Consider the following 17,831-nt stretch of genomic DNA (forward strand, 5'->3'; position numbering starts at 1 on the left):
TGAATTCACTATGCAAACACAAGGAAGTGCCAGGTGTTTGACTAGTGTGCTGGAGTGCGTTACATCCCTTCTGCCTGAGTCCGTCCTGAGCAGACCTGACTTTATGGCCTCTTAAAAATAGAAAAAGGAGAACTCTGTGTGACCCGTGCTGAGGAGAGAATGGGCCTCAAGAGAGAGCGGCTGGAGCTTGTGTGCTGACCACCAGCGGGCTGATAGCAGCCTGCCACATGAGCGCAGGAGGGAGAGACTGACTGACGGAGGGACGCCAACGAGCACTGACGGGGGATAAACCAGCCGGTCATTTAATGTCACTTGGAGCTATTGCTGGAAAAGTGTGCGAGCATATGAAAAACAGGGAGGGTGACTAAAGATATGACCTCCTGAAACCCAAGCCTGGCTTACTCATAAAAGCACATGACTCGTTTCCACCAGTCCTCGTCCCAGCTGCTGAAGACACGAAACACATGACGACCTCAACCAGAGATGTGCAAAACTACATGTCAGGAATCAACTAGCCAGAGGTCATAACCACACGGATGAGTCTCTCAGGGGGCATTCACAAATGACACGTTATAGTGTTCAAACACAGCTAGGCTTAGCTGAAGAAAATACCACAAAAGGCAGCAGTCTCAAAATGTGTTTTTAAAAGTTGAACTATTGTAAACTTGACACAATGAATGAAAAACACTCATGGTGTAAGATGCTGAGAAAACAGCATGAGATGTGATGCAACAGCCAAAGACGCATTCTTGCATGTGTATATCCAGAAACTTATAACATAACTCTTAACACACACACACACCTTTGTGGGGACTCTCCATAGACGTAATGGTTTTTATACTGTACAAACTGTATATTCTGTCCCCTTACACTAACCCTACCCCTAAACCTACCCATCACAGAAAACTTTCTGCATTTTTACATTTTCAAAAAAATATAATTTAGTATGTTTATTAACCCATTTCCCTCATGGGGACCGCTGGCTGGTCCCCACAATGGAGGTGATCTCAGGTTTTACTATTCTTGTGGGGACATTTGGTTCCCACAATGTAATATAAACAAAAACAAACACACACACACACACACACACACACACAGCACAGAGTGCAAAGCCCTTTCAATATGGTAAATGTTTATCCTACATATCTGTTAAATGTCCTCTACTGTTTGAGGTCAGTAACAAGAGACTTGTTGCTATGCTAACAAATGCTGAATTTATTTGATAAAAAAAACTGTAAAATAGTAATACTGTGAAATATTATTATACTTTAAAATAACAATTGTCTTTTTTTATTGAAAGAAATAATCTTTTTTGCTTTTATACGCACAGACTATATTCACATAGAGAATATATGAAGCCTCTAAGTGCCATCTGAAATTTTCTTCTAAAATTAGTATTTTTATCAAGCTTGCATATTTAAGTTCAGTAATTTCACTTTAATGACAATTAATAGGTCATTTTCATTGCCATTAAAGTGAAATAACTGAACATAAACATACAAGCTTGATTAAAATGATCATTTAATCTAGAAGGAAATTTCAGATGGCACTTAGAGGCTTTTGCATCTGAAGTCTTCATATATATTCACTATATTCTATATTCGGCATGGCCTTTCAGATGGAAAGATTTAACATTTATCTGTTCTGTACTTATGGTGTGTCACATATGAGAGAAAGCAGAACAAGACATGATGAAAACAAAATCTGACATGTTGGCTTTAAGAGACAGACTCATGCTGTGGAGACAGAGTTTGAAAGAACTGAACAGGATAACAAGCAGGGGTGTGAATGTTTGAGTTGACAGCAAATCACTTCCATTAAACAATTATTGATTTAAATCAGATTTAAAAGCGATTCCTGTACATTCAGAAAGATTCCATTTGTTTTGATACACTGATCAGTTTTGATTTAATAAATTTTAAAAGTAATCCAATCGACACTCAGTGTTTCTCATTAATTACCTAGACTGTGGTGGCCCACCAGTCTAAGCTATCCCACCAAAGTTTCATTAAGAACCAAAAATAACAAAAGATGTGTTTTGCGCCACTGCTTAGGCAAAGCATCTGTAAATTGAACTAAAATTGGTATTATGATCAAATATCAAAAAGGCTGCAATTTAATTAAATATGTAATGACTATAATCTACTGCGCAATGCGTTTCAGAGTGAAGTGCGGCACTGTGTTCATATACAATTTACTATTTTACAGTGCAGCTGTGTTACAATAATAATACATTTCTGCCTTAGATTTGATGATGAGAAGAAAAAGAGGAAGAAGAAATTATTATTTTTATATTCAAATTGTTTAGCTTCCTAAAAACACCCGTGTGACATGTCGCAAAATCCTGTGGGAAACAGTCACTACATAAAGGTTTTGTAATTAACTTTTTGTTTTGTTTTGATTTTTCGATTACCTCAATAACATATGGAAATAAAGACAACAGAAAAGAAATATCAAGTGTGAAGTTTCCACACAATGAAAATACTTTTTCAGTGGTGGCCACTGCAATGAGATGGCAATTGTGGCAACCATAAGCGTAATTTAGTAGGAACTGGTCTGTGTCGGCAAGATACTCCTTCCTCATCACAAAATCACTGAATACATGTATATTTGCTGCTCTGTATAGATTAATGATAGCCTGGCTGATATATTGGCCAGGTCCATTAAACAAAAGTGGACACTGAAGTGTGATAGTGTTGTGAAGCTGCAGCTGAATGAGAGCTGAAAATGTTGTGCGTTTAGCTCAGGACTGCATCAGTCAGGAGGTATTCAGCAAACGTAATGATTATGAGAGTGCTGGGAGCGGCCCAGTGGCAGAGAGCAGAGGTGGGATCCAAGGATATTAGGAAGCCCGAGTATCACATCCTCCCTCTTAAGATTCCCCTCACAGCCCCATGAACGCCCTTCTCCCCGTCATCGGGCACGGGACAGTGGCCTTACAAAGCTCTCCTCACTCGTGCTGCATGTGTGTCAGAGATGAGGGCTGGCGCACAGCCATCTGTCATCTCTCTCTTCCATTCAAAGCACCTGACCGACTCGAAGCCTGGCCCCAACCCGGCCCAGGGTCACTAGGGCCATGGACAGACACGCAGTACTTCAGACACTGAGGGGATTCACGTTTAAGAATCACGCAAACGTGTACATGAAAAATGTACATGCGTCAAGTGGGAGTGTGTCGTGGACAAATGACACGCATGCCATGGCCTTGACTACTGAGAGATGGCGGCACTTTGAGGAAAGCAGAGTCTAAGCGGCTGTCAGGAACACACACACACACACACACACTAGGGATGGGTCTAGATGGTCTTGAACATGCAAAATATAAATATATATTACATGTACAGTTACAGTATATAAAATATATAAATATAAAACATATAATTAGATAATTTAATAATAGAAAATATTTTATATACAATAAAATTAGGTTCAAATGTTTGGCTTTTGATTTTTTTTTTGCAAGAATGCATTCAATTAATCAAAAGAGACAATAAAGACATTTATAATGTTACAAGTGTTCAGTTTAAAATTAATGTTGTTATTTTGAACTTTCTAATCAGAAAAGAATCCTGAAGGAAAAAAAAAAAGTAACACTATTTCCACAAAAATCACAAGCAGCACAACTGTTTTCAACAATATTCGAAGAATTATATCAAAGAATAATTTTTGAAGGATCATGTGACACTGAAGACTAATGTAATGATGCTGAAAATTCAGCTTTGCCATCACAGGAATAAATTACATTTTGCAATATATTAAAATAGAAAACAGTTATTTTAAATATATATACTACCGTTCAAAAGTTTGGGGTCAGTACGATTTTTTTATGTTTTTAAAAGAAGCATCTTCTGCTCACCAAGGCTGGATTTATTTTATAAAAAAAAAAAATGTATTGTGTACAGTAATAGTAATATTGTTAAATATTATGACAATTTAAAATGACTGTTTTCTATTTTAATATATTTTGAACTGTAATTTATTCCTGTGATCAAAGCTGAATTTTCAGCATCATTCCTCCAGTCTTCAGTGTCACATGATCCTTCAGAAATCATTCTAATATGATGATTTGATGCTCAAGAAACATTCATTATTATTATCAATGTTGAAAACAATTGTGTACAATTTTATTTTCAAAATTCTTTGATGAATAGAAAATTCAAAAGAACAGCATTTATTTAAAATAGAATATTTTCTAACATTATAAATGTCTTTACTGTAACTTTTGATCAGTTTAACTCATCCTTGATGAATAAAAGTATTGATTTAAATTGTATTGAATTGAAAATAAAAAAATCTTACTGACCCCAAACTTTTGAACGGCAGTGTTTAATGTTACAAAAGCTTTAGATTTCAGATAAATGCTGTTCTTTTGAACTTTCTATTCATCATAGCATCATGAAATAAAAATGTAAATAACTGTTTAACATTGATAATAATCATCATATTAGAATGATTTCTATAGGATCATGTGACACTGAAGACTGGAGTAATGATGCTGAAAATTCAGCTTTGATCACAGGAATAAATTACACTTTACTGTATATTCACATAGAAAACAGCTGTTTTAAATTGGAAAAATATTTCACAATATTACTGTTTTTGTTTGTATTTTTAATCAAATAAATCCAGCCTTGGTGAGCAGAAGATACTTCTTTTAAAAACATTAAAAATCTTACTGACCCCAAACTTTTGAACGGTAGTGTAATATATATATGTATGTATGCATGTATATATATATATATATATATATATATATATATATATAACACTACCGTTCAAAAGTTTGGGGTCAGTAAGATTTGTAATGTTTTTAAAAGAAGTATCTTCTGCTCTTTATTTATCTTCTGCTCTGTGAGTTTATTAGTGGATATATATATATATATATATGTGTGTGTGTATGTGTATATATATATATATACACACACACAATTCTTTATTCTTTTACATTTAAAATGGTGCTTTAATTAGACTGTTGTGAATGCAATAAACAGACATTAAACATTATAGAACATTAGTTGACTAGTCATTCACACAACTCAGGCTAGTCAATTTTATAAATATCCACTAATAAACTCACACATTCTGTCCTCTCTGTGTCCTTAACAAATGTGCTCTTGGTATCAAAGAACTATCTCCCCCTCCAGCACCCAGTGGGCAATTAATATGACTTGAAACTATGCAAACACATCAATGCACAAATGGCCGCCCGACATTCCACCCCAGCACTCAATGAGCTGTGTGTTTAAAGGCACACTTATTGAGCACGATAAGGGCTTGGCACAGGCCTCCTTTGTAAGTGATACGTGACCCTGGTTGGCATAGACGCCAGCTCAGATCTCTTTAAAGAGACACAGAGACACAAAGTCAGCCTGAGTGGGATTAACACCTCACAGAGCTAAAACACACACAGACGCACGCGCACCATCAATCACAGCTCATGATTTAGGACTAACACTAGCACATGCTAACAGCAAAAGAAAATGACACACGAAGGTAGAAGTAAAACTACGGTGAGGCAAGAAAACCAGACCTTTCAAATTGATGTGAAAATATTAAAAGAATGAAACTCTGGGAAATACTTTCTAATTCCTCTAAAATTTGTGGCTTCAAGCAGGTGAACTTTTTTCATGATCGGAAAAAGGTTGTTTTTTAAAGAGCAAAAAGAACTGTGCTTGGATCCGGTTCGGTGTGCTCGATTATTTTTGCGAGAACTGCTAAGAAGGTTGAGAATGATTATCACATTATAGCTTGTCTATTATTAATCCAAAAATAAGTCACAGTTAATTTTCTTTCTTAACCCTTGTGCCTCTAAAACATTTGCAGCTTCATCCCAGGTCTAGCGTTCCCTTATGCTCCCAGGGACACAAATCTAGCCTGCATCACCTCTCTCAATTTTCCTCTAAATTAAAAGTGAAAAAGTCATGACTACAAACATAAGCACACAAATATAAAAAAAATCACTTATGAAAGGATATGATTGGGTGGAAGAAAGTTCCAGCTGAGCACTTGATTGGCCAGTGCAAGGTAGCGTTGGAACACACAGGACATCTGAGCGTTGAGGTTCTCCCTCCGACTAAACTCCTGCAGGACCTCCATAGTGAGCATGAAGATCTGCATGAGGTCGTCCTCCTTATATTTTAAAGTATATTAAAATAGAAAATCATCATTTTAAATTGTAATAATACTTCACAATATAACTGGTATATCTATATTTTTGATCAAATAAATGCAGGCTTGACGAGCATAAGAGAATTTTTACAAAAAAAATTTAATAAAATTTTGTGTGTATATGTATACTTGAAATACAAAAAATAACTAAAGATAAACCTCAACTAATAAATTCAAATTAATTAAAACTATATACATTTAAAAATAATGAAAACACCAAAAATACACAATATTACAAACTTTATAATGAAAGAAAACAGAAAATATGTTTAAAAAAAATCCAATTCAAAATATTTACAAAAAGCTATAATAGTATATCAATGATACTAATATAACACTGCTTCACTTTTTCACATTACATTTTTGCCTAGTATTACAGGTTAACATACAAATGTAACAGCTAGCCCTGGGTCAATACAACTGATATCAAAAAGACACAAGGAGAATAATTGGGACGGAAGGACAGACCTGAAAGATGCGTTTGCAGCTCCCGTGGAACTCCATACTGAGGCCGATGTTACTGGTCTTACTGGAGCTGGAGAACTCACTCAACAGAGCCGTCAGGATGGAGCAGGCCAGTGTTTGCTAGCAGGACAGATACAGACATGCACAGTGACACAACTTTATTTCCCATCGAGCCAAAATGGGTTAAATATCTTAGGAAACATATCCTACATACTTTCAGAAACTTTAAATATTTATTTCAATCAATATTGGCACTAAATACATTAAATAAGGCCAAAAGTTTTCCAATGGCTTCATTTTTGCTGTATAAAGTACAATCATGAGTCATGACTAGGCATTTGATTCACCACATATTGAATATATTACCTGAAATTGGACAAATTTAAAACATGAAACTGGAGCGCCCTCTGCAGGAAACAGTGTGTACTCTATTTTGTTTAAAACATTTTTGTTTAGGAGCACTCAAACAAAAATACATTTTTAGGGGCACACTGGTCATACACATACAACACATTAGGTCCTCCACATGTTCTGACCAATAAAGGTTCATCATTTTTCCCAACAACTACTTTATAGTTACTAAATATGGATTAGATTGATGATTATTGATTTTTTTTTTAATTGCCATATTGATTTTTTTAAAGGGCCCTTTTCACAAGATGTAAAATAAATCTCTGATGTCCCCAGACATTGTTAGCTCAAAATACCCCTTACATATTTGTATATAGCATGTTAAAATTTTACTTAATGTATTCACTAATTTCCAAAACCTGACTAGATATTAAGTAAATGTGTATCTGTTATGAAAAATGTTTATGAACTTGAATGTACATTCTATTAATAAAACTATTCAAATTTGTTGATCATTATTCATGTTTGTTAATGTTATTAATTCAAATTGCTATAAAGCGTTAATAAAAAAGACCAACATTTTTAGCCTCATATATACAAGACCTACTAGAGTGAAAGATGTGGTCATAAATATAATTGATGTTATGCGATGTTTGCCTATACCTAGCTAAGCATTCAAGTATTTTCAAGTAGAAGACTACCATTAATGTTAATAACTGAAGGAATAATTTGGATACATTTAATGAGCCTTTGCTGAATTATAGTTTGATATCGCAGTAAACTCTCACGGCTTTCATCCATGTGATACGCAAGTCTTACCACTGTAGGGTTGCCGCTGCTGATGAGCTGGCTGACCTCATGGAAGATGCTCTTACAGTTGATGGATTTGTCGAGAGAGCCTCTCTTCACTATTACCGCTACTGCTAACAGGATCTGCTCTCGAACATACTTCTGCAGACTGCAGTGAAGCAGAAAGAGATTTACACAATTCAGTTACACTACAATACAGTTAACACAATACGCTTTTACTGAGCCAAGCTGAATATAGGCTATTACCAGAGATGGGTTTCAGAAGTTATCCAAAGGTACAATCGTATGTTGTCACACTTTCATGTTCATTCACACACTTACTTTGGTCTCTGTAAGACGTAGGTGAGGAGGAATGTTCTGAGGGACTCGATGCTGTTCTTCTCCAGAAGGATCCATTCTCTAACCACAGCCTCCATGATAGCTGTGGCTGCCTGGAACAACACATAGTCCACTTTACTAGTCTCTGAGGAGAGAAAGACAACATTCATTTATTATTATTATTATTATTATTCTTTATTCATTCATATTTTGCTCTTACAACATTATTTTACACTCTAAGCAAAGTTTAAGATGCTCCTGAAATTCATACCAGAGATTGAGTTTGTGTTAAAAATGCTTAACACTATAAAGCCTGACATATGAAATAATATCATCAAATTCTTAGAAAAATCACAGAAAGTCATAAAAATCTTCTTCTTTTTTATATAATTGGGTCATTAAACTGAATTTTTTTTTTTTTTTTAAGTTTGCACGTGATTTTTGTTGAGTATCATATTTGATACGTCATGCTTTTGTGACTCATATAGTATGATAAAGGGGAAAATTACACTCATATTCTCGAGGAAGGGAAAAAAAACGTCTATTCAGAGGCAATTTATTCGGAGGCAGTTGCTGATGTTTGTATGGCCTAAACATAAGACGAAATTCTGATAGCTTGTAAGAGAGATTGAGAGATGTACAAATAAACATTGCTTCAGTCCAGTAAATGTTCATCTTACTAAATATTATTAAAAGTAATTTTTACATTTACTTCATCGATTTTTGTATAAAATTTCACAACAAAATAACGTGTACAATGATCTAAAGGACGTTTTTAAAATTATACTAAAGGGCCTTTTACATGCTAAAAATGGTATGTAGTAGATTGTGTACTAGTTTTATTTGTGTAGCTTCTCAAAATCCTAACTGTTTAAAAGCAGCTTTACAGATAATTTAGTTTAAGAGAATGTACTTACAATTTATGTAATCAAAACTGGTTTTGTAGCTTTTAATCAATTTGTTTTAGCTTCGACAACATTCATATTCTGGCATACGTCTAAGAGTCATACAAATTTAAAATGTATAGTCTGTGTTTTTATGAGGAGACTGACAAGTCACTGGTGACCTCTAAGACGTATGACCCAAAACAGGGTTTTTCCTGCATTGAAAATGTTTTGGCAGTCACCAAAATGAATCTTTGTCCCGCCAAAGAATTATTTGATCATTTAATGTGACGATACCGGCCGGTCTGCAGGACCAGTACCCACTGATAGCCGGCTGCTTTAAAACACTCCTGTGAGTGTTTGTGTGAGCGAAGAGCGTCAAAGGTTTCTATTTACAACATGTTTATGCAGCATTGAATTTTGTAGCCAATCACAGACATATTTGTTGAGCGCATGAATGCAATGGCCAATCAGATGTGTTTGAATCTGCTCAACACCACTCAAAACGGCAGGTTTTTTTTCAGTGCGAGTTCTGCATGATTGCGAATCCTTTCATTATAACCAACAAAGTATAAACACAATGTCAACAAGAGATTTTCGCAAGAGTGCAGCTTTGTTTACCTCGAGTAATTACCTGAATTATATGTCAGCTTCAGTGATTATAATGGCAGTGATTTTCACTTGCCTTGTGTAAATAATATATATTTTTCATGCTGCTAACTACACATTGCAAAGTTTCTGGAATGACAACCATATTTAAATGCACTATTGACTCAGATTGACAGTGAAAACCATAGCAATGGAATACTGTTACGTCAAGTTATCTATGCATAAAGTCTTGAAGTGTAAATGTAAAATGTAAATGTAAAATGTAAGTGTAAATGCAATATAATAGACCTGCCACCTTTTCTATGTAATGTGTCAATTTGTTAATTTTATTACTAACTTTTCAAATGTCACTCAGTGAGGTTTTACATATAAATGTACAGATTTTAAAATGTAAAATATTTTTAAGCACTTTTTTTATGATTGGTCTTGACAGTGGTTATCTTATTTATTTCATGAATAGAATTCATGAATTTCATGAATTCAAGTTATTATTACAAACCGTTTCTTTGCATTTATTCTGGATTTATTGTCAGCACTGACCTCGCAGTTCACATGGGTACTTTGTACTGTGCGCGCATATGACTGTATTCATCCGCCACCAACAACACCGTAGAGTCAGTATTAGTTGCAGTGTCTGTCAGGTCTGAGAGCTGAGACTCACCGAGGATGTGTTTGCAGACAGCAAAGGGGGATTTTGACTTCCTGAAGGACAGGAATATGTGCTCTGCATGCTGCCTCTGTTCTGTGCTGACCATGGACGGCGGTGCCTGTGAACACATTCATAGGAGGGGTTAAACGTTTGTGTGCTTGAACATGTTACACAGGTCAGTATCTAATATCACACATGTACACCAAAACAAACAATGAGCTAAAGTCATTTTAGATTTTGGTCATATCCATCTCTAAGTATTTAAATAAAAAAAATTATTACAATTTATTTTCAATTATTATAGTCACTTCTGCTCACCAAGACTGCATTTACTTGATCAAAAATACAGTAAAAACAGTAATACTGTGACATTGAAATAATACTCCAGTCTTCAGTGTCACATGATCCTTCAGAAATCATTCTAATATGCTAATTCACATTTCTTACTATCAATGTTCCAAACAGTTATGCTGCTTAATTTTATTTTGTTCAAAAGAACAGCAAATATTTTGAAATAGAAATCTTTTGTAACATCTTTAATGCCTTTACTGTCATTTTTGATCAATTTAATGCATCTTTGCTTAAAGTATTAAACAAAAATCTGAACCCAAACATTTGAACGATAGTCTATATTGTACTTATTTAGTTTTTCAATAGTTTTTTTTGTATCTTTTAGTCTCAACCAAATGAGAAATACTACACCAGGCTAAATGACAAGCATTTCATAATCATAATCATAACAGGTCACTGACAAAATGGTAAAAGAGCCTCCAACAGTGATGACAAAAATAAGCTTTTCTATTCCCAGTGATGACCACTGAAGCGACACACAATACACATTTGAATACACCCAGTCCGGTCTGGCCTGTGAACGCATCACACACTTGAGTCATAGCATTAAACATCACATTCCATTCCTAATTACAGCACAGCAATCATCCACCTCATAGTAACCAGACTAGAGAGAAGAGGGCATAATTTCATACACACAGACACCACCTGACGCTCGTCACCAGGCACATAAAACGAACACAAGCAGCAGAACAGAAACATTTTCCACAGATCAACCCTTCGCAGCATGAGAGAGCCACAGGACATGATGTCAGACTGTACAACAACTGCAGACCTCTATTCTTGAGTACCACCAGGAGGCATTGGAAAAATCTGCCACTTCTCTAACACAAATATAAAATCCCATCTGCCAGTTGAAGCCTATTAGCCTAGGCTACAAGAACAACAGTGATTACACCCAATCAACTCTTGTGAATCCTGCAAACTTCTGCTTCATTAGCTCCACGGTTTCAATCTGGTCTGATGCCATGGAAACATCAACATTAACAAGAATATAGTCCAGTGGTCCACAACAGGTGTTCTACAGCTGTACTGCAGGTTCCACTTGCGATCGTTTGATCACAAATTTGTGTGGAAAAAATTCAAATGTAGAAATTCAAAGAATATATATATATTCCTAATATTAGCCTTAATTTGTATTTCAGTTTTAATTTGTAGCAATTTTGTCATACTTTTTTTAATGCTTCAACTTCAACTTATTTCAGTTATATTTGTATTTTATTTCAAATAACAAAACTGTTTTTAATTGTTTAATTATTTTAATAATTAAAAGTGTGTACTATGCTCTTGTTATTACAGGTCAGGATAAAATGTAAATAACAAAAAAATTTTTTTTTTTTTTAAACATACGCCAAGGTGTCCTTGGCCTGAAAAACACTGAAACCCCTGATTTAGTCTAAATCAATCATGATCTACTGTTCTTTTGAAGCGGCTCAACATGGCAGACATAGCAGGTCCTGGACCTATATTTGTGCTCTATTCAAATGTTTCTGGTCACCAGCCTATCTGCCTACTGTGTGTATTGATTGCTTAGCTCTTGATGATGGCTTCAGCACCAGGCTGAATCCATGTGTGTCAATATTAACTGTAGGTAAATGCCCAGTTGCACAAAATATTAAGGCTATAACAAGCTAATCTACTTGCTTTTTCAGTATGACATTCACTTTTAACCAAGCTGACGTACAAGTCACAGTCAGATGCGGTGACGATGGGTCAATGGGTGTTTGTTTAAAATAAAATTCTCTTCTGCATTTAATTTAGGGTTTTAACACAACTTCTTTAAAGGTGGTTTGACCCCTAGTAGACAAAAAACAACAGCACAGTCATTCCTAAAAGCACTGACAGGCATATGTGTGGCTCATTCTGAAGCCTCTTAGTTAATGTCATCAACACAATGTCATTTAATCACACAGTGATGTTCAGTATGATCACGAAGAGCGACTGATGGAACCCTTAAAGAAAACAAGCAGCAAAAGGATCCGGAATATGGATATGTCAAGAATATGGAGAATTATTCAACACAGCGGGACATTTGTTCTTTGGACAGGCTGATATGAACGTACGACATGTCAGCAATTGCTAAATTCAAAATTATCATAGCATTAGCTATATATCAGGATTTATTTTTGCAAATAGCATGTTTGTATGAATGTTTTTACCCATACACGCCTAAAAATGTGTTCTAGCCATCTTGACGGTCTCAATTATAAATTCTCACACACATTAGCAGGATAATTGAAATGAATTCATCAATGTGTCTGCTAATTTAATACTGTGATGAAAGTGGAGTGATACTACACTTTAATGATACACCTACTATCTAGCACCCTTTAGTGATTATTAGTATGCATAAGCATGACTGCAGTGATATCAGTGAGTCTGACTGATGATCAGAGCTCTATAACAACAAATTAATACCTGATCTCCACTTTTAATGAATGACCTTTCAGCTATCTAAAAAATAACCATGACAAAATCTAGAGTCTACTGACTTCATAACCACTAATCTACTCAGTTCAACGGTGGACTGGTCAGGCTTCGGGCAAGATGAATGGAGAGAATTATCAAGAGATTAAAAAACTATGAATAATTAAGATACATTGTCAGGATCACTCCTACCACAAAGGTCTGTAAATTAATTGCAGCCTTAAGATTAAACCTGATGGCAGCCAAAATATGTTTAAAGTATTTTAGTAATTTTATGAAAAAAATATATATATTCTGGAAAAAGGAAGGCAGTAAACCAAAAAAAGTGAAAGACAACATGAGCTGGCTGCTCATAATCCCAATCAAATATATATATATATTATGATGAAATACGATCGATATGACGATATGATGCATTCAATCAATTTAAAACAGGTGATCCTTCCAGTTACAATAAATAATTATACATATTTAAGCACAATACAGTTCAAAAGTTTGGGGTCAGTACCATTTAAAAAAATTAACAAATATTTGTAAACAAAATGATGCATTAAATTGATCAAACGTGACAGTAAAGTTTCTATTTCACATAAAACTTTGTTCATCAATGGATTATGAAAATATGCATCACGTTTTCCACAAAAATATTAAACAGAAACTGTTTTAAACATTGATGATAATTATGAAATGAGCATCAAATCAGCATATTAGAATGATTTCTGAAGGATCATGTGACACTGGAGTAATGATACTGAACATTCTGCTTTGATCACAGGAATAAATTACATTTTACAATATATATACATAGAAAACAACAGTTATTTATTACCGCTTTTACTGTATTTTTTATCAAATAATAAAAAATTTAAAATCTTGCCAACCTTGCCAAAAAGGTTCTGAACACTAGTTTAAATACATTATTTTCTACAGAGACCTCAGAGTATTTACATTGTTACTAAAACAGTATGAAAACTATTTTCAAGAAGACAGCAGTTTGAGATGATCGCCATAGGTCGCTAACTATCCCTACTCGTTCAACAGAAGTGAAAGCTGTTCCTGGTGTTATTACCAAAATTCACCCACAGCCTTGTCAATTTATAATGCACTAGCTTTATATTAATTGCATTTATTCACACATTTAATGAAGCAAGTTTATAGTGTAAAGTAAACAGCTCATTTAATATAAACGATTTGATGCCATACAAGATCTCTACTCTCTAAATACTGATATCAGCTATTAAAAACTAATTAACAGAAGTCTGCAATACCACTAAAATATTTTATATATGAAATTAAAATCAAAACAATGGACTAAAAGCTTCACAGAGTATTACAGCCAAACTATTTCACCAACTTAAAACACTGCATTAAAAATCAAAAACGAATTTTCAGTCTTAATTCATAAGTACTTATGAATGAGACTGCCAAGAGATTTGAGCAATGCAGTAACACAACCCCACACACACTTCTCAATGCTCGTGTTATTCTGTCTGTATGATGCTAGTCGGGTAACCACCAGGTTGAGAGACACTGCTAGTGAACTGCACAGGCCATCATCTAACTACACATGTCCTGCTCTCAACTTCCAGCAGTGTAACTAATAAACTCCTTTAACGGCAGAAAATGAAGGATATGGCGTTACTATGATATCAATAATAAGCTAAAAGTTTCTCTGGTCCCCTGAAGCTTTGCTAAACATGTGCTTGAGCAAACGTGCGGCTGAATCAACAGCGTGTGAAACTACAGCAGCTGATGGAGAAACTCCAGCAGACACACTTCAACTCATCCAGCGCGCTTTTACAAGGCTGGAGGATCAAACTAGGCCTCTGAGACACATCACCTGAGCTCACAGCGATCATTATATACACTGACTGTGTCACCAGAGTGGTGCTATTATGATGATGAAGAAGAAGAAGATGGTGATGATGAAGGTGATGGTGGCTGCGCTGGGCTTCTGCGGGATGGAGTGAGTCGAGCACTGCGCCACGCACCGCTCCGCGTTTATCGAGACTTTCCCCGCTAACTGACGACCAGCAAGAGCCCCTCAGAGTGAACCCCCACACAGAGCTAACAGCACACTGACAGAGACGTGAAAACAGCGGCGAAATGCTCACCATTAAAACTTTGGCAGCGCTTTCCAGCTGTGAAATCACTTCTGGTGCACCGACCGCCGCCATCATGGTCGTTCTTCAGTGACGCGCCATGCACTGCATTGTGGGATTAAGCAGCACTTCGGGCCAGTGAGTTTACGGGCACTTTTTGGCAGACAGCTCTGATGCCCCCTTACAGGTTATGTAATACATGATATGGCACTCACTGGATGTTATACCCTTTGCTCATTCTGTTGTAACTAAGGTATTATGTGACTTATTTTTTTATTAATTCACGATTTTCTTGGTTTTCATTTTATGGAATTTGCATTTGATCTGTACACACTTGAACTTTTGGAAAGCACTATCAATTTCACTATCAATAGTAATTGCTTTTTTGTGTTTATCTTAATAGGCCATGTATAAAACTGATTTAACATATTTATTCCCTAAAATCCCAATTAAGTGTGCAGGTGTATTTCATTATTTGGATGGCTCAATGAAACCATTACATGGCTTCTAGAAGAGATTTTAAAAAGTTCAGTTTTATTACTGGTCAGAACTGTAACTGGTGGAAAATTCTCTCTCTCTCTCTATATATACATACACGTGTATATATATACACAGACAAACACACATAATACATATATATATATATATATATATATATATATATATATATATATATACTATGAGGTGATGATAATTCATGCATTTGTACTTTAATGTAGCAATAACTTTAAATATACAATTTATGAAAAGGGGATTTTAAGTAGGCTATATATAATGTATAATATATAGGCCTAGTACATAATGTGTGTGTGTGTATATATGTATATGTACACACACACACACTATGAGGCAATAATTCATGCATTTGTACTTTTAATTTAACAATAACTTGAAATATACAATTTATGAAAAGGAGATTTTTCATACTAATCACAAATGTGACCATAGATATATTCAGATTTTTGTAATTATTACTCTCTCGCTCTCATAAAAATCATGATACCTTAATAATAGATCATTTAAATGTATGCACCAAGTTGTATTTGTATGATGACAGGTTTTTGAGATGAGCAAACTGGAATTAAGGTGCTCTGGCCATGTGGCTGTTTACATTATAGCCATGTCAAAATGTTCATACATAATCAAGTCTGCACTTGATATAAATTGTGTAAAATACACCCCTTCAACTTTAAAGTACATTTTGATGACAAAGGTATTGGTGGGAATAAATGGTTATTAAAGACATTCACGCCCTGATGTTTTACATTAGCTAAACGTATCTTGGCCCAGACATCTCTATACACACACCACCATTCATTCAACAATACTCAAAACAAGAGGACGATTTGTTTAATTTAATTTAGACATACATTTACACATGAGGACAGCGAAAGCATTTCTTAAACATTCTCAATTCATACATACATGTAAAAAAAATGAGATATAAATCCAAATGCATACTGTCTGTAATACTGTAGACATGGGGGTTCAAAAGTTAGCTCAGAAAAGAGAAAAATAAAGAATAAAAGGATACAAAAAATATGTATATCTGTATAAATATATGTTCAATAGTAACAGAATTGTATAACACAGGTAAAAGATTACAAACGTCAAAAAGTCCCAACCCATTCATCCATTAAAATACAAAAACATACATTAGAGGAAAAAGTCCCGTCATCACACAGTTCGAAATACAGTCAAAGATTGTCAGTCAACATTTTCAAAAGTAAAACACAAAATCCATCATAAGCACAACACACTAATTACATTCAAACCCTAAACCTGACTCTGTGAGAGATTTGTAGAAAGCTCATGCTTTTTCACTGAGTGGTCCATTCTGACGAATACGGGGTAGCAAAACATCTGCAACACTTGCTGTCACACTCCCATTGAGCTCAATCAACTGGTTTGACTGGACCAAAGGCATGATACCAATCTGAGTTGGCATATACATTGTCTCGGAAATATATTTGTTAAGGTTTCACTTAACTTTTAGGAGTGATCGTACTGACACAATATATAAAGCAAATGTGAATGGATCATCATCAACTTATTTTAAAGCTCTTCCAGTCAGCGGTCATACGGGGTAGTTTGACAATATTGACTGCAAACACGTAACCACATGATTGTCAGCCATCTTGAGAGAGAATTCATGCAGTGAGCAATCATCACTACAAATTAGATCACAATTAAATGGACTTGTCACAGAAATTCAAAACAATCCTTATCATTGACCAAATGCATACAATGCGTTTCCATACCCACCCTGCCATGACATCCATATACATCTCCTTCAGAGTCTCAATGACAATCATTCTTGCTTCTTTTTCGTCTTTCAAAAAAGACAATCATTCATTCTTGCTTTCTTTTTTGTCTTCTTCAAGCTATCCCACAAAAAAACCACCGCCTCTCTTACAGTCAGGACCTGCCTGAGAGCAAGAAGTGACGGCGTTTCCATCTTCTCCTGAAATACTGATCAGCACATGGTACACACACCCACACATTCATTAGAAGGCACATAGTTCGTCTTACACCAGATCAATCACACTGACAATCAAAACCACACTTTTTACACAAAGAGAGAGAAATTATTATAAATGAAAGTATGATGATAATGTACTTTATAGTGTAATATTAATAATAATAATAAGCAGCATTGGGTCATGAAACTATACTGAAACTATATAAATCAATATA

The 17,831-nt window shown here is 35.0% G+C and overlaps 1 protein-coding gene across 1 annotated transcript in view; it reads right to left on the minus strand.

The window, feature by feature from the left end:
• The window catches only part of xpo4 (exportin 4), a 36,415-nt gene extending 21,117 nt beyond the window's left edge, over positions 1-15,298 (minus strand). Inside the window, exons 1-6 of the mRNA XM_084421209.1 lie at positions 15,147-15,298; positions 10,267-10,372; positions 8,116-8,257; positions 7,804-7,942; positions 6,637-6,753; positions 5,976-6,129 (exon numbers count right to left, since the gene is read on the minus strand). Coding sequence (XP_084277335.1) covers positions 5,976-6,129; positions 6,637-6,753; positions 7,804-7,942; positions 8,116-8,257; positions 10,267-10,372; positions 15,147-15,212 — 724 coding nt within the window. The 5' untranslated portion in view covers positions 15,213-15,298. The remainder of the gene's footprint in view (positions 1-5,975; positions 6,130-6,636; positions 6,754-7,803; positions 7,943-8,115; positions 8,258-10,266; positions 10,373-15,146) is intronic.
• Positions 15,299-17,831: the final 2,533 nt, after the last annotated feature.

This window comes from Rutilus rutilus (assembly GCF_951802725.1).
Source record: "Rutilus rutilus genome assembly, chromosome: 10".
Lineage (NCBI taxonomy): Eukaryota > Metazoa > Chordata > Actinopteri > Cypriniformes > Leuciscidae > Rutilus > Rutilus rutilus.